Below are 24,420 nucleotides of genomic sequence, written 5' to 3'. Positions count from 1 at the left end.
GTCACTTCAGTAGCAATGTGTACATATGGTGACCTAATCATAATTTCTAAATACTATTCTCCACTAATGCAGCTTGGAGAAATGGCTGATTTTAGGACTGGAGTAGGGAAAGAACAATATGAGTCTGGAAAATCTTGTGACAGAAAGTAAGGAAGTATCTAAAGAATAACAGGGACATATCAAAAGGACACAGAAGTCAGATCAAAAGGACACAGAAGTCAGATCAAAAGGAGTTTCCTCTGGCTAAATCTGGGATAATGATCATTAATGCAGGAAGAATCAAGAATAGATGCTAAAACTAGTAAGTGAAAGTTGGATGGAGAATATTTACAGAGTATCAAATTACTTCTTCCCAAAATACTTTTTACTAATTAATAAAAGTACAAAATATTTATTAACTTTAGAGTAGAGAAACATAGTACAGACAATCTTAACCAAGTAATAAAAGTTAACATCACCAGTAATGGAACAAAACACCACATGCTTCCTGATATGATGCACTAATAATACAGCATCACTTCTGTGATATTTCTCCCCAAAATGCAAAATCTGAATCTATTCATGGAGGAAAATTAGAAAATCCAAAATGAGACAAGGATAAACTGAAGAATGGTTTGAGATCGTAAGAATCTAAGGAGAGAACTACTAAGTAAAACTTGTAACCCTGGACCAGAAAGGAAGGGGGATGATGGGGCAAAGTTTCTGCTTTTGTTTTTTCTGCTACTAAGAACATTATTGAGACAACCAGTGAAATATGAATTGTATCTATGGATTAAATGATAGTATTTTATTAAGGTTAATTTCCTAATATTGATGGATGTTTACTTAGGAAGAGGTCCTTGTTTTTAGGAAACACACACAGAAGTATTTAGGTTGGGGTAACATCTGCAACTTATTCTTAATGGTTAAGAAAAAATTTTACGTGGGTACGTGCATATTAGATGATAAGCAGATGTGGTAAAATGTTAACAATCGGGTAATCTGATTGAAGAATATATGAGATTTCTTGGTTTCATTCTTATGACAATTCCACAAATTTATAATTATTTCAAAATAGAATATTAACCAAAAAAATGTAGTCATAAATACTTTGTAGATGCCACAGAATGTAATGGTTAAGAGCAGATATACAAGGATCAACTGCTCCACATCCTCATTTGGTACTGGCATACTTTTTGACTTTTAGCCACTCTAACAGGTGTGAAATGGTACCCCATTGTGATTTTAATTTGCATTTTCCTAATGATTAATGATTTTGAGCATGTGATATCAGCTATACCTACATTTTCTCTTATTAAATGTCTGGTCAAGTCTTTTGCCCATTAAAAAATAGGGTTGTTTTTCTTTTTATTGTTGGTTTGTAGTAGTTATTAAAAATATATTGCAGCCATGAGTTCTTTTTTAAGCATATACTGTGAATATTTTCCCCAATCTGTGGGCTGACTATTCATTTCTAAAGGTGCCTTTGATGAGCAGAACTTCTTCTTATAATAAAATCTAAATTATCTTTTTTTCTTTTTAAAAAAAAAGCAGATATACAGAAAAAACCAGTGGTTACGGGGGGAGAAGTGAGGTGGGGACACAGGGGAGGGGGAGTGGAAGGTACAAACTATTGGGTATAAGATAGGCTCAATGATGTATTGCACAACATGAAGAATATAGCCAATAATTTTATAATAATTGTAAATGGCAAGTAACCTTTAAAAATTGTATAAAAATTTTAAAAAAATTTTAAGTGACTCTGATATGCTCAGAACACAACAAAATGTTTCTTCAAAGACTAGCAAACATTAAATAATGAGAAACATAATTCCAGGTTTTCTAGTTCTATGATAGTCAACTAGTCTACATGGAAATGACACACAGGTTGTCTAGCTCTGCTACAAATTTTTTCTTATTTTTTATTTCAAGGGGATTTTTGAAGGAAAGAAATAAAGATAAAATTAACCAAATATCTACTTTTCAGAAATCGGAAAATTAGAAGCAAGAATTAACAAAGATAAACAGAAACTAATAAAGTAGAGGAAAAAAGGAATCAAATAAAACCAAGAACTAGTTCTATTTTTAAAAAGTCAAAATATTCTCCCTCCTGTGCTCTCATGAAAATGAGTAATTTTTTAAAATATAAACCCACAACAACATATGGGAAGTTGGCAGACAAGAGATTTCAAAAAGTTTCTGGATAGAGAAAGCAGATGGAGGAACTAGTAACTGACATATCGAGGCAGAAAATGCTGCAGCTTCTTTTGCTCACAAGCAGGAGGCCAGTTTGTCCTGCTGTCTTTGGAGAATTGCAGGAGAAAAAAGAGAGAGTGGGAGTGAGGCATGGGATTGACAAGAAGGGATTAACAGTGTTTGTATTTAGACTACCCAGTTACCCCACCTTTGGGCACAAAACACCCACAGACAGGGGACTGTCCAGGCAGTAAAAGAAAAATTTCTGCTGTGGAGATATGAGACAGCCCAGAGAAAAAGACCTCTCATATTTAATTCTATGAGCTATCTACTTAGTGTGCTTTCAAAAATTCCCCTTCTTGTTTGACTCAGCCGGAGTCAGTTTCTATTCCTTGCAAACAAAGAACTCTAACCAACAGTTTTTCAGAATGGCAATTTAGCAGGAGCATATTTTTTTTTTGGCAGCTTTTTTTTAAAAATAGTTTTACTGAGGTACAATTTATATATGATAAAGGCTACCATTTGAAGTCCACAATTCAATGGTCTTTAGTATACAGAGTTGTGCAACTATCACTATCATCTAATTTTAGAACATTTTCACCATCCCCCAAAGAAACTTTGTATTCACTTGCAGTCATTCCCGTTCCTTTTACCCACCCCTTTCCCACCCCCTTCTTGCCCTCATTCACCCCATCTCCAGTCCTATTCTATTCTATAGAAATAAAGATTTGCAAAAGTTTGTTCACTATACTACTGTCTATAACATCAAACAATTTTTATCCATTAACTATTCATCAAAAAGGGAATTTTTAGATAAATCACAATATATACAAATACAATGGATACTATGCAACTATTAAAAAGAACTTCTATTCATGTCTTAGCTTAGATATTATTTCCTCCTGATATCCAGGCCAAGAGCAGGTTAAACAAATCTCCTACAGAATGTTGTTTGCAGCAAAAGAACTTGGGTTTTGTATTAAAATTGCCTATTTACTTAGATATTAGGTCAAAAATGTTGCCTAAAGGATATGAAAGCTAAAAGGAATGATGAACAAACCTAGCAGAGGAGAAGAAAAAGAAGAAAAGGTGGAGGACAGGATTAATAGGCAGTGAGGAAGCCGTGAACAAAGGCCAGAGGCAGAGGATGAAAGGGAAGTGAAAACATTCAGTACTGCCAGAGCCTAAAATGAGGTGAGCGTGGCGATGGTGGTAGGGGGGCAGGGACAGAAGCAGAACGGAGTGTTAGGAATGAAGCTGGAGAAGTGGAGGTCAGCTCACGAAAGGACTCCACAGGCCTGTTAAAGAGTTTAGACATTAACTTGATGTCGTTTACTGGAGAGCCACTGAAGGGTGAGAAAGACTGCTCTGACCACAGAGTGGAGACTGGGTTGGAGGAGGGAAAAAATAAGGTGGCGGACAGTTACAAGGCTGTGATGAGGGATGACCAGGAGTAGCCTCAGGAAGGAGCATGTGGATCAAGTACAGAGGAATTAGGAAGCAGAATTCACTGGATTTGGTGATTGGACGTGGGGGACAGCTGAGAGGAAGGAGTCAAGATGAAAAGCCCAGCTTAAGAACGTGAATGATAAACAAAAGCTGACCTAAGTGACATTATAGGGGCAGTCAGTCATAATGCTAACTTATTTATCAACATGTTGGAGAAAGTATGGCAAAAAGATTTTTGAAAGAAAGAGAAGAAAGAAAAAAGAGAAAAGGCAAACTGTCAAAAGGCCTGATTCTTTTCTCCTTTTATTTTTCCATCCTCAATCTGTGATTATGAAATAATTACAGTGGCTGTACATCACACTCAAATTCAACTTTGAGTATTTGGCTGCAAAGAGAAAAAGAGCCATCACACTCTGAATGTACAAGCAAATACAACCTGTAGTGAGCAGGAAGTGGGGAGCCATGATCCTAGAGTGGGAACAAGATGGGAAACTACTGTCTCAGTCATATTCTTTGTTCACATGTTAGCATTTCACTGAGAATAAATTTAAGACTTAAAGATAAAACAATTTTTGTACAATCTAACCCTTAACAGAAACTTACTTCATCTGGTTCTCAAGTGTAGAAACACTGATCTGAGGACTATAATATCTACTACAAACAGTATGACCTCCTTAGGAACCATAGCTTATCTTTCTAGATCTTTAATTGTTCTTACACTTTCCAACATTTTTCAAACAGGAATGCTCTAAAAGAGAGTGAATTTTTCTCTTTACAACTTTCTGCTCTTTATATATATACATATATAACCTATAGATTTTGTTTGTTTTTTTTTAATTTTTGGTGGGCCTTCTCTAGTTGCAGTGAGTGTGGGCCACTCTTCATTGCGGTGAGCGGGCTCCCCACTACGGTGGCCTCTCCTGTTTCAGAGCACAGTATCCTACAGATTTTTAAATAATCCAATTAAATGTCATTTCCTTGGTTAAGGCATAAAGAACCAAGACTGACTATACTACAAGTTATACAAAATCATGCTAAATGGTTATGCAGGTAGGATAAAAGTTCACAATCAAAGTGACAATTTTCCTGCACAACTTCTTTTGCCATTTCCAAGTTAAAAAGATAAAAAGACCTGGCTCACTACTTCTGATAGCAACTTTAAGCCATCTAAACCATTAGAAAGTGGAAAAGTGCTGTAGTTTACTCCCTACAGCACTGATCAAGTCCTAGCATAATCCTATACACCTGGTATATGCTCAATAGATACTTGTTAAATGAGTGTATTTGCTGTAACCAGTTTAATGAAAACTCTAAGATAATACTGCTTTTATCAAGATTTACCCTTTATAAAAAATTTGAAAATACAAATAAATTACTCAACAAAACTTACCTGCTACTGTGAGCTTGGCTGTTCTGCTGACAATAGTTCCAAGACTCTCAACAGTGGCCACACACTGATAATAACCTTCATCAGGTTTATTGTGTTTGGAATGCACCACATTGCTGATAAATAAAGACCCATCTGGGAGAAGCTGGCGTCGATCGTCTGACACTAAGTTTAAAAAAGTTCCATCTTTTTTCCATTCAATTTTTGGAGAAGGCTCAGAATATGCTGAACAGTTTAGTATAACAGAAGAGCCTCTAATTGAGAGGGTATCCACTGGTTCCACCAAAAAATAAAATGGAGTGAATGTCCGAATGCTGAATCCTGCAAAAATAATAAAGAAAAAGAACAAAGTTAAGCAAAACTTTCCTCTACTACTGCTGTAAGAAAATATAACATGTCCAAAAATTATTCTTAAGTGGTTTCCCCCTTAGGTATGATACACAAATACAGTCATTTCACTATGAATATCTAATAAATAAAATCTACTTTTTATTAGGAAATCAAAATTTGACCCATTTAGAAGAACATTAGGAAAAAAGACCCTGCTAGCGGAGATAATCCAACCTTGTTAGATGATATGAGTATCTAGTAAAAGTTTTATTTCAAACCCTACAATGGGATTTAGAAATATTTAAAATTACAGTATTCAAAGTGAAATTTTCTACAGAATGTAAAGGAGGTAGAAAATTGAAATGATTCTTTGTTAAGACGGTATCTCTTCTATGTTTACCAGATGTATTTCTTTCATAAATTCACTATACACACCCTTTGTCCATTTTTCTAGTGGATTATTCATCCTACAATTTTTGGACACAGCTATCAAGTTTTGTAAATGTTCTTTTTTCTACTTTGATATTATGATTTTCTGTTATAAGAAAATACATTTTAACTACATAAAAGTAAATGTGTTACATTTAAAAAGGTTTTCTTTATCGCAAGAATATTTTTTAAAATTCAGCTTTGTTTTGTGCTAGTACTTTTGTGGTTTCATGTTCTATATTTAATCTTCATCTAGAATTCATTTTGATGTAAAGACCACTGGAAGGATCAGGTTAATTTTTCTAAGTCTTCAGCCAGTTCTTTGAACATGGAAAAAACATAATTTAAAGAAAACATTTGCTATAAACCCTATATTCTCAGCCAGAGAAAGCTTTCCAACTTAGTTTTACCTCTTTTTTTCACGAGAACTACTGATCAACTCCTTTGTGAACAACTCAAGTTGGAATCAGATTTCTTCATATGAACAAATGAAACCAAGACTTTTTCAAATATATCTACACAGCCTTTTATTTATAGGTTACTTACATTATGAATTTAAGTATGACACTAATTCTTTATTACATAATAAAAGAATAGTTATAAATAAATATGAAACACACTGGCAGAGGAAAGGAAATAATATTCACTTGGTTTAACATTTTCCAACACTTACAATGATAAACAAATTCCAAATAGACTAAGCACCCTTTCCCAAACACCACGAGGGGTTTCAATCCCCATTTGATGAATATGAAACTGATTCTTCAAGTCCTAAAACTCTTGAAAGTGAGCTTTAGGAATTTTTCAGAAGTAACCTACAGTAATTTGCTTCTTATTACTATAAAAAGTTTTATATTGCATTAATTTACTGGAACTGTAGTAAAATAAATCAAAATATAAACTTCAGGGCAGTAAAAAATGGTTAAATAAGAAAAATTACCTTTATACCTTTTCTGTATAACTATTAAGTCTTCATTACACCACCCAAATTTAAACAACTCAGAGATGTATTAGATTGGCAGTTAAAATATGCAAATTAACAATTTCAAATAGTCATTACCTATATTAATAAATAAAATTAAAAACGGACAAAGTCTTTGCCATTTGACAAAAAATACAAAAAAAATTACACCAATGTAAATATTTTACAGTTTAATGTTCTATCTTGATTTTGATTTTATTTCATTTAAAAAGCCTATGCCATATCAACCAAGTTGAACAAAAGAGTATATGTGTTCAAAAAATTAAGAAAAAATTATACTCATGAAAGTTTACAAATGCCTTTGAAAAACCAAGGCACTTCAAAATTTTACCAAAAATATCCATCCATTCAGTATACTTAGAATATAGCATTGCTTAAATATTTACATTTATCATCTTTTATTTTATTCCCTCAGCAGGGGGTGACCTAAGATATTCTTCCTTCACTTAAAATCTCTCAAAGGCTTGCCACTACTTTTTATTAAAAAAAAATCTAAATAAACTCCTTAACTGGCTTGCCGCATCACTCTGTGACTGGCCTCTGCCTACTCTCTAGGCCCCTCCCCTTGAATCGCTCTTCCTTCATCCAGTAAAGCATGCTGCGCTCCTGTCAGTCTCATACAACATCTGCCCTCTTCACACAAGCTATTCCCACCAGCACCCCTCTCCAATTAACTAGTCTTCCCTCAAGCTCAGCCTAAATATCACTTTCTCAGAAAAGTTATCTGTCCCTAAAGCCCAGGCAAGATTAGTTTGTCCTGTTACAAGCAGGCATGGCATACAGTAATCTACCCACATAGCACTTCAAATGTCTTCATCTTTAAATGTTTGTAATAACTTGTTAAGGCAGAGAGAGTCGCAAATTTTCTTGGTTCCTGGTACCCTTATTTGTTCAGCAATTTTTTTCATGAATTCCTTAGGCTAAAAGAAATACCTAAGAGTTCTGGTTGTTAGGTTCAAATGAATGAATAAATACTTGTGTCTTAACAAGTTAGTACCCTTTTGAAAAAATAATACACATAAATTGAAAAATATTTTAATTTCATCTTTCAGTATCACAATTACTTATTATGGGATGTGTGCACCTACTGGGCTTTGCACAACTTCTCAAACCTTGAAATCCCATTGGATATTGCCATCCTCATTTCCTGTTCCACACATTTCTGCATGATACTTGCTTTTTATCACAGTGACCACCAAAAACCCAACTTCACGAAGATATCGCAGCATCAAGATGAAAGCAGCACAATCAAATGTTGAACTGTGAACTACCTTGACCTAGAAGTTTACATGGTGTCTAACAGATATGTTTCCCTAAAAAGTCTGAAATATTCCTGTAAGTTCACTGAGGTGCTGTGGGGTATCTCAGGGTACAGTTTGGGAACAGCAGGCTTACAATCTATCTTTCTCCAGTGTTTTTATTCACCATATTCCCAGTGCCCACCTAGCACAGTGGATGGTATCAATCTTTAGATTATACAACCAGATAACTTCTAAAAACTTCCACTGCTTAAAGTATTAATGAGACCACAGGTTCCATTCCAATACTAGGCAATTAGTATCACTCTCTTGCATAATAAAACTTACTAACAAGCAGGGTTTTCATTAATTTTGATGATTTTTTTTAAAAAGTTACATAGAAGAGCAAAGAAAACCAAGAAGAGCCAAAATAATTTAGAAGAACAAAGTAAAATAACTGCACTCATCAGTTACCAGTATTTATAAAGCTACAGTAATTAAGCCACTATGTTCTGAAACAGGGAAAAACAGAGCCACATAACAAGCTACAGAGCCCCAAAATAGAGCTATATATATTTGGAAACTTAATATGCAGTAGAGATGGCATTTTGGGAAAAGAATGAATTACTCAACAAATGTTACTAGGGCAACTAGTTATCCACAGAGGAGAAAACTGGGACATCTACTCACAACATATAATAATAGACATGTGTTTCTGTGTATCAGGCACTGTTCTAAACATTATTTACATACTAACCTCACAATCTTCACTACTACCCTATGAGATAGGTATTATTATTATTCCCATTTTAAAGGAGGAAACTGAAGCACAGAAATGTTTATTAACTTGTCCAAGGTCACACAGATATAGTAAATGACAGAACCAGACTCTGTGATCTTAACCACACTACACCACCACTCATATACATATAGAAAAATACATTCCAGACTTATGAAAAAATTAAGGCATAAAAATTTTAGGAAAATACAGGGAGAGAGTACCCTGGAGTTAGGCAACCTTTTAAATCAAAATAGGAAACCTCAAAGCTAGAAAAGATAGATCTGCTTTACTTCACTATGTTTAAATTAAAAAACAAAACAAAACAAAAAAACTCTTGTATGGCAAAATATCATAACAAAGCAAAAGAGACCAGACTGGAGGAAAATATATCACATATAACAGATAAAAAATTTAAAAGGTCACACCACTCAACAGAAAAATGGGTGAAACTGTGTTCCAATAAAACTTTATTTACAAAAACAGTCAGCAGGATGGATTTGATCCATTGGCTGTAGTTTACTGATTCCTGCCTTAGAATATTTAGCAAGCAAAAAACGAGTAAGCTATGTTTCAATTGATCTGAAATGAGTTCTGTGAAAAATGAACAATGCAGACATATGCATATGATTGTAGGAGCACTGAGAAACATAGGAAAGTATACACCAGGTTGTTACGACCTGTTACTGGGAGGGGAAAGATGGGAGGGGACTGGTGGGGGATGGGGGGATAGGGAGGGAGGATAAAAATCCCCAAGCACAAGTAAAACAATTTTGTGATAAAAATCAGCTTGTATGTAATCCACTGATAAATATTATAAACATGTATGTGGTAGATATGGGTGTATGTTTACACTTGTGTGAATACTTAAAGGGATAGACTTAACTAGTCACCAAAATGGGGATCATCTCAGTGTGGTGAGATTTCTGTTGCTTTTTAACTATTTCTTTCATCTTTGGTACTGTCTGAATATTTTACATTAAAAATAGTATTGTTTCTTTAAACAGAAATAAAGCTATTTTCATCTTTATATTTAGTGTACATAGGAGGGGACAATATGAAAAGTCTGGGGTATATTCATATACTTAGACTGAATGATTGTCAAAATACATATATTTGTTAAATAAAAAACACTCAAGTTTTAAAATGTGTATAAGATGACCCCACTTACATTAAAATATATGTACACAGGTATATATATATGTGTGTGTGTGTATGTATATAATTAAATGTAAATATAGACGGAAAAGTCTGGAAGAAAAGTCAACAGACTTTTCTCCTGGGGAGAGTAGCAGGATTGAGCTGCTGATGGAGAGCGTATAGGGAGAAGGCTTTTTACTCCATGGATTTCTGTATTATTCACTTTTAAAAATATGAACAATTGCTTATGCATTCTTCTTGTCATCTTTTTATTTTCTGATAAAAAATTTTTCGTTGGTGGTGGTGATTAATCCTTTGTTGAGGACAGAGGTTTATTTTTCAAAAGATCCATCACCATTGTCTTTAACCACTTTTCCTTTGTCACAGTAGAAGAGTTATCAGACACTCACTCCCTGGCTGACTTTGTATAAAAACTGTCCTGTACTTCTCACCAGGGTCCTGATTCCCTATACACTTAAGTTTGCTTAATTTTAGTTTACTACAAACTTAAGTTTGCTTAATTTTAGTTTACTACAACCAGAGTCACTGTACAAATTATTCTGAAATAGGCTTAATGATTCTATCTGATCTCTTCTACGTTCCCAGGTCTCTGCAAATTTCTCACTTCTTAATGGAATAGCTCTCACTTCTTGATAGACTATTCCTCACTTTTTGATAGAATATTTCACACTTCTTGACAGAATTCCATCTTATGAAAGGAAAATATCCACAGGGAACTCATTTCAGTTGGAATCCCCCCACCCCCAAATATCAACAAATCATAACACTCACTGCACACTTTAATTATGTGGCCAATAATTATTCTAAATTTTACTGTACCCAGAGTAAAGAAAAAAACAACAAAACACCACATAGTATATAAATACTAGCAGAAATAAAATGATATCTAGCTGTCTTATTGCCCAAAGAGGTTCAAAGTTATTGACAGTAGCAGAAATACAGAACAGAAGGGTAGGCAAACATTTTTATACACCTACAAATATAAGCATTCTGAAGAATGTTATTCATCCTAAGAAATTTATCTGTTCACTATAAGCTAAGAGACTAATGTTGAAGGACTTCATATTTCTTTTACTCCTTAACATTACTTTTGATCATCCCAACCCATCCAGTCAGTCTCTAAATCCTCTATTTCATCCTTCCTGAGCTCTTGGTGTCCACTATCTCCATATAGCTCAGGCTCTCTTGCTTCTAGTTCTCAATTTATAACTAAAACATTTAAAAATTAGAAAGTTCAAATAATTCAACATTCTAAGGGCTCAACCAAATACATTCATGTTATCTATTAAGAAGAACAAACAACACTTAAGAGTTAAATGTTTTCTACCCCGTTTTGCTATACAGCAATCAGTGCTCCCCTCTGCCTCACACAGCTAATTCCTCCACACACAGCTTATTCCGCTAAACTGAATCTACTGAGCATGCAAAACTCCTTTCCTGGGGATTTCAAGTAAGATAAGTGGTTAGTAGTTAATATTATATGGATGATTTTAACTGTGTGATAAACACATATGTTTTGAAAAACTTTTATGGTACAGATATACCATAAAAACAGCAAATGTAAACTTCTAATCAAAGCAGGATCAGAAATTCTTTTTCAAGATCATAATATCCTAATAGGTAACATCTGATTGTTCTAATTTACAGCATCTACCTTCCCAACCACTCCTCAAAATGAAATATATGTGAATTTATTCAATAAACATTTATTATAGTAAGAGTGCTTTCCTTTTCTTCAATTTTCAGCCTTCCTCCTCTTGCCCTCCCCCCGCAAAAACAGCCATAGTGGAAAAAAACTTTGGTAAAATGCAGTCAGGCAGACATGGTTTCAAATCCTAGCTCTGCTATGCTAGTTAATTTCTCTCTATATCCAAAATTTTTTCCCCTATAAAACAGGAAAAATAATGGCTTCCTTTTAAGGAAATTTCTGTGAAGACGTGTAAAAGCACCCACCTCATTACTTGACCCTCAATAAATAGTAACTATTCATAGTTCAAAAGCTTACAATATTTCCCCCCAAATTGCTAAGATCTAGGACCTCGGTGTTCACCAGTCACATTTTAGAAATTGTTATGCATAAAATATGGACCTTATTTTTCTACTTTTAGTTACATTTTGACAATTATGTATAAAATTATGTGAAGTGATCTTAAAACTCAAGTTTGATCATCTTTCTTCTCTGCCTAATCTTTCAACAGCTCCCTATTACAGCTAATATAAAATCCAAATTCATTACCACGGCATTCAGAAGGGCTACAGGATCTGGTTCCTGCCTCTGTACAGCCTAATCTTACATCACACTCCTTCTAACTCAATAAACTCTGGCCACATAATTCAATTTCTTGAACAAGCAGTTTTCTTTCCAGTGCTGAAGTCTTTGCATTTGCTCTCCCTCTGCCTGAACACCAGCTTCACACCACTCTACTGTCACAGGGCTAGCTTTTTCTCATCCTTCACGTTTCAACCCAACTGTCACTTCTACAGAGGCCTTCCCTGACAACTCTCTCTGAAAAAGTCTTTTATTCTGCCCTACATGTGCTCTTCTCAGCAATTAACTTTGTTTTTAAGGCCTATCTTCCCAACTAGAAGGCGAGACTACAAGAGAGTATTAAAGTGACCCCTGGTTTGTCACTGCTTCTTTCTATTTGTACCTTGGTTTGTTTTTGTGTTTTGTTTGTTTGTACCCTTTTCAGAATCCTACAGGTTTGAAGGGTGGGTGGGCCAAGATGGAATTCAGTATTAGTGATTCTGAGTGACTCTGCATAACATCAAATCTCCACTGTTTTTTAAGATCAGCCTCATTCTCAAAAATTTTATATTTAGATGATTTCAAATTGTCCTTTGTAAAAATGTTTTAGTATCACTTTTTAAAGTGTCATAAATAAATAATATTAATACCTTATAACTTCCACGTGATCAGCAAGAAGACTAGGTACAATCTGATAACCTACAAACAATACCACTAATGTTATGAACAGTTACCTGAAAACTCTCTAATTCTTAGAAAAAAGTATGTTAATAATAGTTAACATGCCAACAATATTAGCAATACTTATATTACACATCAAAATAGAGGGAAAATCTGAATTGGTCAGTTTTCATTCTGCTAGATGAGAAAAATATAATAATTTTTATATTAACTATATAGAACTTCTATTAACTATATAAACCTTCATGTTTAGATAGTTATCTAAATATTTTATAAGCAATTTTTTGTTATTTGTGGCCAGAAGATTGTCCTAAGAGTAATACATCTCACCCAGTACTTGATGGGTCTTCTGAATTTCTCAAACAAGAGTTTTTTTCAGTTCCATTTTTGCATATTATACTGAAGAAAATGTAAGCTCAATGATAATATAATGCAAATATTAACTTGGAGGTGAATCCAAAGATCTGAATGGTGACAGTTTTACACTGTAATTCAATACTTCTTTGATTGTTATGGTTCACACTTTTCTACCATGAGCAGTATGTTACTAGTGTTCTGACTACAAAATGTTTTATCACAATAAATTGTCAAGTTTTTTTTAAACAGGATATCTCCTTCGTAAAACTTCATTAAATACTTTCTTTCCAATCATCTACAGTTATTCTGACCTAATACAAAAATGGAGAGTAATCTAATTTGAAACACATTCTAAATAACTCTGAACTGGATACAACTATACTCATGAATATTCAATATCACCTCTACTCCATATGCTAATGCTTTATCTCACTGCTACAACTATATAGGCTTTTGTAATAAAGAGGCATTTGTGGGTTTTACAAAGAGAAAGGCAACAACAACCCAGTTTACTGTAGCTGTCAATATTTTGTGGGTTTTAAAAAAAGTCATAACAATAAATCTTTTATTAACTCATTGCCATTTGCAGAGTTTTTGGGTTTTCCCATTCATTTCACCAAATTATAGTAACCAGAGGAGTGAACACTTGAAACCAAAACTGTCCTGGAAAATCTAGTCCATCTTACTGGTTTATAAAGTCACCATGGAAGAGGTAAAGCAGGAGACTGAGGGCAAGAAACAGCCTGATACAAAACAGAAGTCAAGGGATCCAAGATCTAGTCCTAACTCTAACAAAATACAAGGATATTTCTAAGACAAAATAGTAATTATGGGACCAAGTCTAAAGTAATTATGGGACCAAGTCTAAAGGTACTATAATAATACTTAATATTTACTGCACAGTTACCATGTGCCAGGCATTATTCTAGTGCTTTACCTATATTAATTATTTCAATCCTCCAAAACTAGTGGTAGTAATTATTATTATCCCCATTTACAATGAGAAAACTAAGCCACAAAGAGAATAAATAATGTTCAAAGTCATGACGCTACCTATGAAGAAGGCGAGATTCGAACCAAGTTAGTCTGGCTTCCCTGTGCCCAAGATCATAACCACTAAACCAATATCCAACTGGATATTGCAACTATCCTATAGAGTAGCCACTTCGTGATGTGGCTATTGAGAATTTGAAATGTGACTATCTAAATTAAGATTTCATAAAATACAAACCAAACTTAGAAGACTTAGTGTACCACACACAAAGAATGCAAAATATCTCATTAATAATTTTTATACTGATTACATGTTTAAATATTTTGGATATATTTAAATAGAATATTTAAAAATTAATTCCACTTGTTTCTTTTTAATTTTCTAATGTGGTACATAGAAAAATTTTAATTATGTGGCTTACACTATATTTCTATTGGTCAGCACTGCAATGGACTATGCTACTCTTCATTAATATGCTTTAAAGCAAACAAGCAAGTTCTTTCTAAAAAAAAAAGCTGCATTGTTTCTGCAAAGGGGAAAAGACTATGAATCATGACAGTAGATAAGAGGGATCAAAGCAAAGCTCTTTCTGGCTGTCAAATATAAATATCCGGTCTACCATATCTAAATAGTAAAAATTAAAGAATCTTAAGCAACTATCAGCACTCTCTCTTCGACACTTACTCAGAAATGCCTATTTAGAAACGAAACGTTTTAGAAACTTTTAATTAAAAATTGTAGTAATAATTCATTATTGATGAATGCTCAAACTATTGGATGAAGGTTTCTGAAAAAAGGATAGTCACACAATTTCAGAGTGTCATCCACAAATTACTGATTATCTATAAAGAGGAAATGTACCTTCATAATGAACAGATCTGGTGGTCATCACCTTAACTAAGGGATCAAATTCAGTATTACCAGTAGTGAGACAGCCTGACATCATATACTCCCTGACGGCATACAGTAAGAAGCATTGTAATATTCATGCTAGAAGCTGAACCTAAATCTAAGCATGAAGGAATAATACACAAATTCAGAATGTGAGACATTCCACAGGACAAATTCCCTGGACTCTTCAAAAAGGAGTCAATGTCATGAAAGACAAAGGCAAGAGAATTATTCTAGATGAAAAGTGACTGAAGAGACAAAAACAAATGCAATGAGTGAACTTTTACTGAGTCCTGGGCTTCAAAAAGCATGCAGGGAATGAATATTTGGGTGAATTAAAATTTTTAGTATATTAGATAATACTTTAATTTTCTTAGATGTGATTAATGGTACTGTTATGTAGGAAAACGTCCTTACTCCTAGATGCTTTTGCAATATAAAAACATTAAGAGCAAAACACTCCACTGGACTGTTGATTGTCTAGGCAATTACAATATATCAGAAACTATGCAACATGAAGCATATACTCTTAGGCATAAGGTCTCAAGAAAATTCAAACAGGTAGAATTAATTATATAACCCAGAAGAGTTATAATTTATAGAAAAATAATCTCTTTGACCTAAATGATACGGTAGACACTTGTTTGGTTCTTTAGTTTTTCCACTGATCCTTTAAGCTACCCCACATCATTCTAATAAATTTCTTTTTTGCTGAAGTTAGTTAAAATTTGTAATGCTTGGAATAAAAAATCTTAATTGATACTCTGGGTATATAAGATTTTAAAATAAATTTAATATCACTTTTTCATATAATTAAAGAGTTAGAAATTAATAAAGTGACAGCATTTTAAGAAAAGTGTTCCAAATATTATGTCAATTTCAGTTTAACTTAACCTACTGACTATCAAATCTATATTTTGGCTATTTAAGGAGAAATTTTTCTAATTTTAGGATCTAGGTCTTGACCTTTATAAAAAACAATGCACATAAAATATCCTCTCTTAATAATAACATAATTTATTATTTTTGTATTTTTGAAGTTTACTTCTCAGTGCTATTTCTAAAGTGACCTCTAATAACCTTTGATACCGCAGCTTTGTCCAGGGAAATTAGATAAAATAAAACTAAGAGGGCTTCCCTGGTGGCGCAGTGGTTGAGAATCTGCCTGCCAATGCAGGGGACATGGGTTTGAGCCCTGGTCTGGGAAGATCCCATATGCCGCGGAGCAACTGGGCCCGTGAGCCACAACTACTGAGCCTGCGTGTCTGGAGCCTGTGCTCCGCAACAAGAGAGGCCATGACAGTGAGAGGCCCGCGCACCGCAATGAAGAGTGGCCCCCACTCGCCGCAACTAGAGAAAGCCCTCACACATAAACGAAGACCCAACACAGCCAAAAAAAAAAAAACAAAAAAAACCTAAGATTAGGTAGAGTAAAAGTTCCTGAATAATAAGCTAATTACCACAGATCACTAGGTCCAAAAGGGTTATTACGTTTTTAGAGAGCAGAGTTTCAAGAGCTTAAATTAATAACAATGACATCATAGATTTCTGGCCTTCAAGGGCTCTTTAAAATAATAATTTATACAATAATTCTTTCAAACGTATTACTAAGGATCTACTATGAATAAGAATAAAAAATTCTTCTCTTGTTGTTTATTGTTTCTCACTCCACCCTTAAGCTATTCCCAACCCCACAATCCAATGTAAGCTTGATGAGAGCAGACACCTTGCCAGGCATTTACAGTAGGTGCTCAATAAATGTCTGTTGAATGAATGAAAGATGATAAGCACCTAAGTTACAACATTAGACACTAGTACCCACCCTCAGACTGCTTACAGTGAAGACACACAATGATATAATCACAGCTCACACAAATACAACCACAGAACAACATGGTGGGAGCCACGACAGGGTATGTATAAGCTGCACACAGAGAGGCAAACTCGCCTAGAGAGTCAGGGAAGACATACATGCAAAATGTGATATCTGAGAGGAGGAGCCAGCCAGTGAAGAGCAGAATGTGCCCAGTCAAAGGAATAGCAGGTACAGAAGCCTAGAAACAAGGTGGTAGTGGAAGAGGCAAAGCACTCAAAGAAATTCAGAACTGGGTGGGCAGGAACCAGGTCATGAGGATTTTTATATGCTAAGTTAAGAGGTTAAGAAGTTTGGCAAGAGCTTTAAGATAAGAAGTGAAGATCACATTTACTTATTAAAAGGGTCATTCTTGCTGCAAAATGAAGATTAATTTAAAGAGAACAAGACTGGAGATAAGGAAAACAGTTAGGAAACCACTGCAGTGATCTCAGTTAAAACCTGATGAAGTCCTATTTAGACAAGTAGCTAGAGTGACTAAGAGAAATGGGCAGATTTAATGAATTTTTAGAGTCAAAGCAATAAGCTTTGGAGACTGATTAAATGTGGAAGTGAGGTTAAGTATGGAGTAAGGGCGATGGAGGAGTCCAAGATGACTGACAAGTTTCTGGCCGGAACAATGGCTAAATTGAAGTGCCAGTCACTGAGGAAAAGGACACAGTAGGGGGATCATGGTGTCTGTCATAGAGATGGACAGTTTAAGGACGTACAAGCTTGGAACTCAGTAGAGATTCAGAATGGAAATACATGTTGAAACTGAAGTTACAAGAGAATATGAGATAGACTAAGAAATGTAAAATCTGAAGAAAGCAGAGGGCCAGTTTCTGCAGAATACCAACATTTAAGGCAGAGAAAAAGCCTGCAAAAGTCACAGAGGTCAGAGGATAAGAGAACATGTCATCCCATGAGCCAAAGGAATATTTCAAGGAGGAGGATGAACTGCTGAGAGTAAAATACAGATGGACACTCATTCACTGGATACATTTTGAGAAGGTCATCGATGACCTAAGCAAGAACAGATTTAGTATAGCTAGCAAAGACAGATGCCAGACTACAATGCACTCAGGAACAAGACGGAAAAATGAAGAAACAGAGCCTGTAAAATGTAGAACAGCACTTGTCAAATGTTAGTGTACAGACCAATCACCTTGTTATATTCTGTTAATATTCAAATTATCATTCAGTAGTTCTAGGGTGGGGATTTCTATATAACAAGTGTCCAGGTGGTGCAGATTCTGCCATTTCACCAAACAACACTTTTGACAAACAAGGATATCAAGACCACTTTCAAAATGTTTGGCTATAAAAGGTAGAGGAGAGACAGGGTGGTAAATAAAGAAAATCTGAGCTTGGTCTTCTTTTATATTCTTTGTTACAGAGGAGAGACTTGAGCATGCTGAAAGATAGAAAGAACCAGTAGAGGGTAAAGTAGAATATTCAGACAAGACGAGGGTAAGATTAGGATCCAAAGTAACAGGGACTAGACTTACCCTCCTGCCTTAGACAACTAGCACACTAGACAAAAATCAATGAAATAATGCTTTTCAGACAATGGACAACAGGCAGCACAGGACTATGACCCCTGAGAGAAAGTAAACAAACAAGATGATTTCTAAAATTATCCCACCTTACAGCCTATAGATATCCCATCTTCCCAAGCCTCAGCTTGAGGAAGAGGAAAGCAGAGGGAGTTCCAAAATCACACAGAACTGAACAGAGGTCAGAGTTGGGGAGGCCAAAGTAACTACAATTTGCAGGGCAGAGTATGAAAGAGGAGGAAGCTGCAGAGAGAGGGAGGGAGGGAGGGAAGGAGGGAGAGAGGAACTCCTGAGTTTGGCATAAGAGTCCCCTTAAATCTTTGGATGACTACTAATGTGCATATGAGGGAACTGAAATTGTACAAAGTATGTTTTCCAACCATAATGGAATTAAACTATAAATCAATAACAAATATCTGGAAAATCCTAAAATATTTGGAAATTAAGCACCATACTTCTAAATAACCCATAGATCAAAGAAGAAATCACATGAGAAATTACAAAATATTTTGAAGTTAATGAAGATAAAAATACAGCATGTCAGATTTGCACAATGTAACTAAAGCAATGCTTAAAGGGAAATTGTATCAATAGCATTAAATCTATAGTATAAAAAGTATATAGTGTAAAAAGACATGTAGGAGGGTTAATTTTGGATCAGACGAAGGACACTTCTTTTGTTATAACAAGAAGTTAGGATAAGATTATGAGTAGGCTTGGCGGTAGTTAGTTAAGGGAGTCATTGTTAATTGCTTGTATAGTCTCTTAAGCATAAGGTGAGTACAACTGTTGATGGTGTGGGTAGGCTGGCGGGGTGTGAGGAAGGTGTCTGCTGGTAGTGATAAACACCTGAAGCAGCTTCAGTGAGAAAGGAAGAGAGCACAAAAAAAGGGAAAATAGGATTACTCAGCTACACTGAAAGCTCAGTTACGGTTGGTAACTGTATTTAAAGAGGTTCAAATAAGAGAACATGATTTTGTAGAGTATAAAGGGAAGAGAAAGTTTAGACATTTAAAACTGAATTTTTCTAGGCAGATGAGTAGAAAGTGACAATGAAATAGAGCTGAAGATATCAGAAGGTGGTTGTCAATGGAATCTAAGACAGATAGGAAAGGAAATAAACAGGAGTGAACTGTGATGGGTAAAAATGGTGCCAGTATAATGTGAGAAACCTGGAAGGGCAGGAGACTGTGCTGAGACTGTGATATTATTTCAGTATTTCAACACTTTTGAGTGATGACAAGGGGTAGGGTGCCATTGTGGAAGCTGATGCTTGAAGTAGCATAAAAGAGAAGTCACTGGAGATGAGGAAGTTAAAGTACTGAAAGTAATGAAGCTGCTATTAGAAAGATAAGCCAAGCAGACACACAAATTATCCAGAACAATGACAGACTTGGAATGAAGGGGAAGATGGTAAAACAAGACGTAAAATTTTCAATGAACCAAAGAGAAGAGTAAGGACACAAATGATAGTGAACAAGAAAAAGAGATAAAATTCAGTGGCCCACATCTTTAAAGAGGAGAAATTTCTCTGAGTAATTATTTCCCATTTCTGAAAGCTATTTTCCATTATACTTCAGAAATCAGCTATGTTTTAGAGAGCTGATGTTGCTCTAAATATCACAGAGTACTTTTCTCATATGGAAAACAAGCATTACAGATTTTATTCAAGTGCACTGTACACCATATGTCTACAAATTGTTACCAAGTTCAGCTTAAAAAAATCCTGCATAAAGATGCATTAATTCTTGAACATAGAAAACAAACAGCATATGAATAATTTATTGAAAGCTTTTGCTGTCAGCAGCTTTACTAACAAAAGCAATATTTATGAAATCCAACAGGACAATCTAACAACTTAAAATATATACAAAAGAGAATAACACAAGACTACAAATCCTTAATAATGAACCTTATAGTATCAAAGCTATTTTCTGCAAAGAATGTTGTGCATGTACAAGCTCTCATTGCAAAATAAACAGATGTTTCAGAAAAACCATGTCATAGTCTCACAAGGTCTGTAGACTAGGTTCTAGAATTCTTCTATTCAACTGTATATTTACTGATGAAAATAAACTGAATTCAAAGGCTTGTTAACTCAAGTCTGCATTAGTAAGCTGTCATGTTGTCACAGATAAATTCATATTTCATTCACTGATCTCTTAATCTCCTGGTAACACACTTGTGATGTGAAATAATCTTGGGGGGAGGAAAAAGAGGTGAAGACCTCTAAAATCTAAGAGAGATGTTAACAGTATCAGAAGGATAAGACACGAGCCCCAAAATCCTCACAATGAAGCCACATATGTGCGTATGTATAATAACCAAACAGTTGTAAATACATTTGTGGGAGTAAAATAAGACTTTTCTATGCTACTATAATTGCATACCACTTTCACACAGATGTAGAATTAGACTAAAATGAAATGCAAATGGTCCTCAATCATTTTAAAAGATGCTCAACCTCATTCATAATAAGAAAAATGCAAATTAAAACTATGCTGAGATACAATTTCTCACCTATCATAATGGCAAAAATCCAAATGTTTTCAACACACTCTCCAGGCAATGGATAGGGAAACAGGCTGATAGGAATGAAAAATGGCATACCCACTACAGAGAGGAGTTTGCAACACCTAGCACAATTATATACGCATTTACGCTTTGAATTAGCAATCCCATGTCTCTGAATCTACCCCAACAATAGACTGGTCAAAATATGAAAAGCAAGACTAAGGTACAAGCACGACTATTCATTGCAGCACTACTTGCAGTAACAGCCTGGAAACAATCCTGATATCTATGAATAAGGGCCACACTGAACAAACTATGGTACACTGACACAATGAGGTACTATGCAGTGGTAAATAGGATAACAGAGTAACTTTACATATAGTCTACTACAGAGTGATCTCTAGAATAAATAAGTGAAAAAGCAAGGTTGGAGAAAGTGGGTATATTTATCTAAGAAAGGTAAAATATTAATACATACACACAATTTTTAATCCATTTAAAGAGAAAAAATATGATTACAGGAGACTGGAATTTAAGCTGGATGTCTCTGAATAGATCTTGTTCATAGATTTGACTTTAGGACCATGTAAATACTTTACATAGTTAAAAAACAAAAAATTAAAATTTCAAAGCCCCTAAAAATTAAAAGCAGAAATGAAACAAACCCAAATCTCCAGCTGTCCTTTTAACCACACAGAAAGAAACTAGTCTAAGAGAATTTAGGAACACAATAGCCAAACTGTACACAGTGGAATATACCCTAAGGACCAAAAGAACTACAAAAGTTTTAAACTGTTTTAATAACCATTTTGTTGCAGTTGCTATTGATATTGAGACTGTGTGTGTGTGTGTGTGTGTGTGTGTGTGTGTGTGTGTGTGTGTGTGTGTGTGTGTGTTGGAATAAAGGAAATGAGTAAATTCACTGAGGTCACAGAGAACAAGATTCTCAGTGTGCAAGAAAAGCAATACAGATGTAAAATCAGTAAGATTAGGTAAAAGCCATGTATCATCCCTCAGTTTTGCCTGTATGTAGCAACACGAATTTGTCTTTTACTTATTTTAAAAACATGTATTTCCTAATGCACTTCACTGAAAAGGACTAGTGACAATGAGCAACCCAGTATCACTAAATACTTTCCATACCCAGATTTGGCCTCTAAATTCCATTTCTCCACACAAAATAACGTTCAAATAAACTAGCTAATTCTAGGTTTGCAACTGGAACATGAGATGAATCTGCAACATCTTGTCACACCAGAAAACACAAAGTTATCGATGACTACTAGGGTCATCCTAAAAACCCCAAGAGGCTCTTACCGGCCAAATATGGGACATTTAAGCATCAATCACCATAATAACATAACAAACTGAAATACTCAAGTATGCTGAATACCATTACTTTATAATGACCTAAAAACCAAACAAACAAACAAACACTAATCGGTCAGCTTTGGAGAATGTTACAGAATTAAATCATTACTTTGAAAAGTGTCATGTAATTGTTTTTCCTAATCAAACTGTTCCTTATGGCAATAAAATTGTTGATCAAGTAAGTTTCTGTTTATAGAAGTAGTCCACCTAATAATGAAGGAATGACACAGTATCACAATTTTGCAACCCCTAATGAATTAACAGCTCTGGGAAATAAACATCAATGGCCCAGGAGTCGGCAACTTTTTCTGAAAAGGACCAGATAGTAAGTATGTTAAGGATTTGCAGGCTACATACAGTTTCTGTCACATATTCTTCTTTGTTTCAAAAAAATTTTAAAGACCCTTTAAAAATATAAAACCCAACTTTAGCTCACAGAATGTACAAAAACAGGCCACAAACCAGATGTGACCCATGGCCACTGTATGCTGAACTCTGGTGGCTAATAGCAACAGGGAAACAGACCCAATCACACATTATATGCCTCTTGATGAAAGCATTCACCATCACTACATATGTGGTAGTCTCAACAAAACAAAAACAAAATCCTGAATCAAGTCTCTAGATCCAACTACAAATTAAGAAAAAATAAATAAAAAGGACAGAGTAATATGGTGATAGACACCATGGGGATGCAATCAACATCATACCAACTGAGAGAAAATTCTTTAAGACAAATGACCCAGTTACTTCAACAAATAAATTACAAGGAATAAAGGGAGGTAGGGGGGATAATTGTTAACTTAAAAGAAACTTGAAACACATACCAAACAATTGTGTAGATCTTGATTCAGATTCAAACAAACAAAAAAAAACCTTAAAAAGAAATTATTGTATACAAACATACATAGCATTATTCATAATAGCCCAAAAGCAGAAACAAAAAAACAACCCAATATCCATCAGATGATGACTGGATAAACACAATGTGATATATCCATACAATGGATTATTATTCAGCCATAAAAGGGAATGAAGTACTGATAAAAGCTACCACACAGATGAACCTTGAAAACATTATGCTAAGTAAAAGAAGCAATGTGCAGAAAGCTACACACTGTATGATTTCATTTATATGAAATGACCAAAACAGGTAAATCCAGAAACAGAAAGTGTTACCTTGGGGGGTGGGGGGTGCGGATAGGGTATGGGAAGTGACTGCTAACGGGGTACAGGGTTTCTTTCTGTGGGGATAAAAATGTTCTAAAATTGACTGTGGTGTAACTACACAGTTCTGTGAATATACTAAAAACCAGTGAACTTACATTTTAAACAGGTGAATATATGATACGTAAATTATACCTCAATAAAGCTGTTATTAAAAAATAAGTATTATGAAAGCAACCAGGGCTCTGTGGAGAAATGGCTAATTCTAGGATTGGGGCAGGAAAGTCTGGAGCATCTTGTAGTGACAGAAAGTAAGAAGTACTTAAAAATACAAAAACAAAGCAAAACAAAAAAAACCAAGATGGAGCTTTATGAAAGGGACAAATGAACAAATAAATGTTTCCAATGCCCAAAGATGGAACAATCTGAGCAACAAAATGAAGTGGTATTATAGTATAACCCAAAGTACAAAACAAATACCCATTAGTCATACTGATATAAATAAATGGTTGAATAAATATAACAGTAGAGAAGAAAAGACAAATCTCCCATATACAAGAACTCCAAATAATTTATACAGATCCTCTACCCTCGAGGAGGAGGAGCAGAATCACCACTCTTTAAGTATAGGCTGTGCATAGACCTCCTTCCCAAAAGAGTATGGTACTGGGGTTGGGGGGAGGAGGTGGTGCTAATTTTACAGTGGAGAAACTTAACATTAACTATCTTAGCCAGGTGGTTAAGGTAGACATCAATAGTGATAAGTCGGTTGATATTATATACCCTGGAAATGATATGATGACAACAGTTAGCACTTTACTTCTATGGTCTTCCTATTAAAACCATAAACCCAGTCA

At 34.8% G+C, this 24,420-nt stretch overlaps 1 protein-coding gene across 11 annotated transcripts in view; it reads right to left on the bottom strand.

Annotated features, from left to right (window-relative positions):
- NEO1 (neogenin 1) overlaps window positions 1-24,420 on the bottom strand; it is a 247,610-nt gene that overhangs the window by 171,023 nt on the left and 52,167 nt on the right. For all 11 annotated transcript variants that reach the window (XM_082443646.1, XM_082443644.1, XM_082443653.1 and 8 more), the window contains one exon: window positions 5,015-5,332. In XM_082443646.1, coding sequence (XP_082299772.1) covers window positions 5,015-5,332 — 318 coding nt within the window. The remainder of the gene's footprint in view (window positions 1-5,014; window positions 5,333-24,420) is intronic.

This window comes from Balaenoptera physalus (genome assembly GCF_965194825.1).
Source record: "Balaenoptera physalus genome assembly, chromosome: 2".
Taxonomy (NCBI): Eukaryota; Metazoa; Chordata; class Mammalia; order Artiodactyla; family Balaenopteridae; genus Balaenoptera; species Balaenoptera physalus.
Note: the sequence above shows the minus strand (reverse complement) of the source record. Positions and strands in the feature narration are given on the sequence as shown.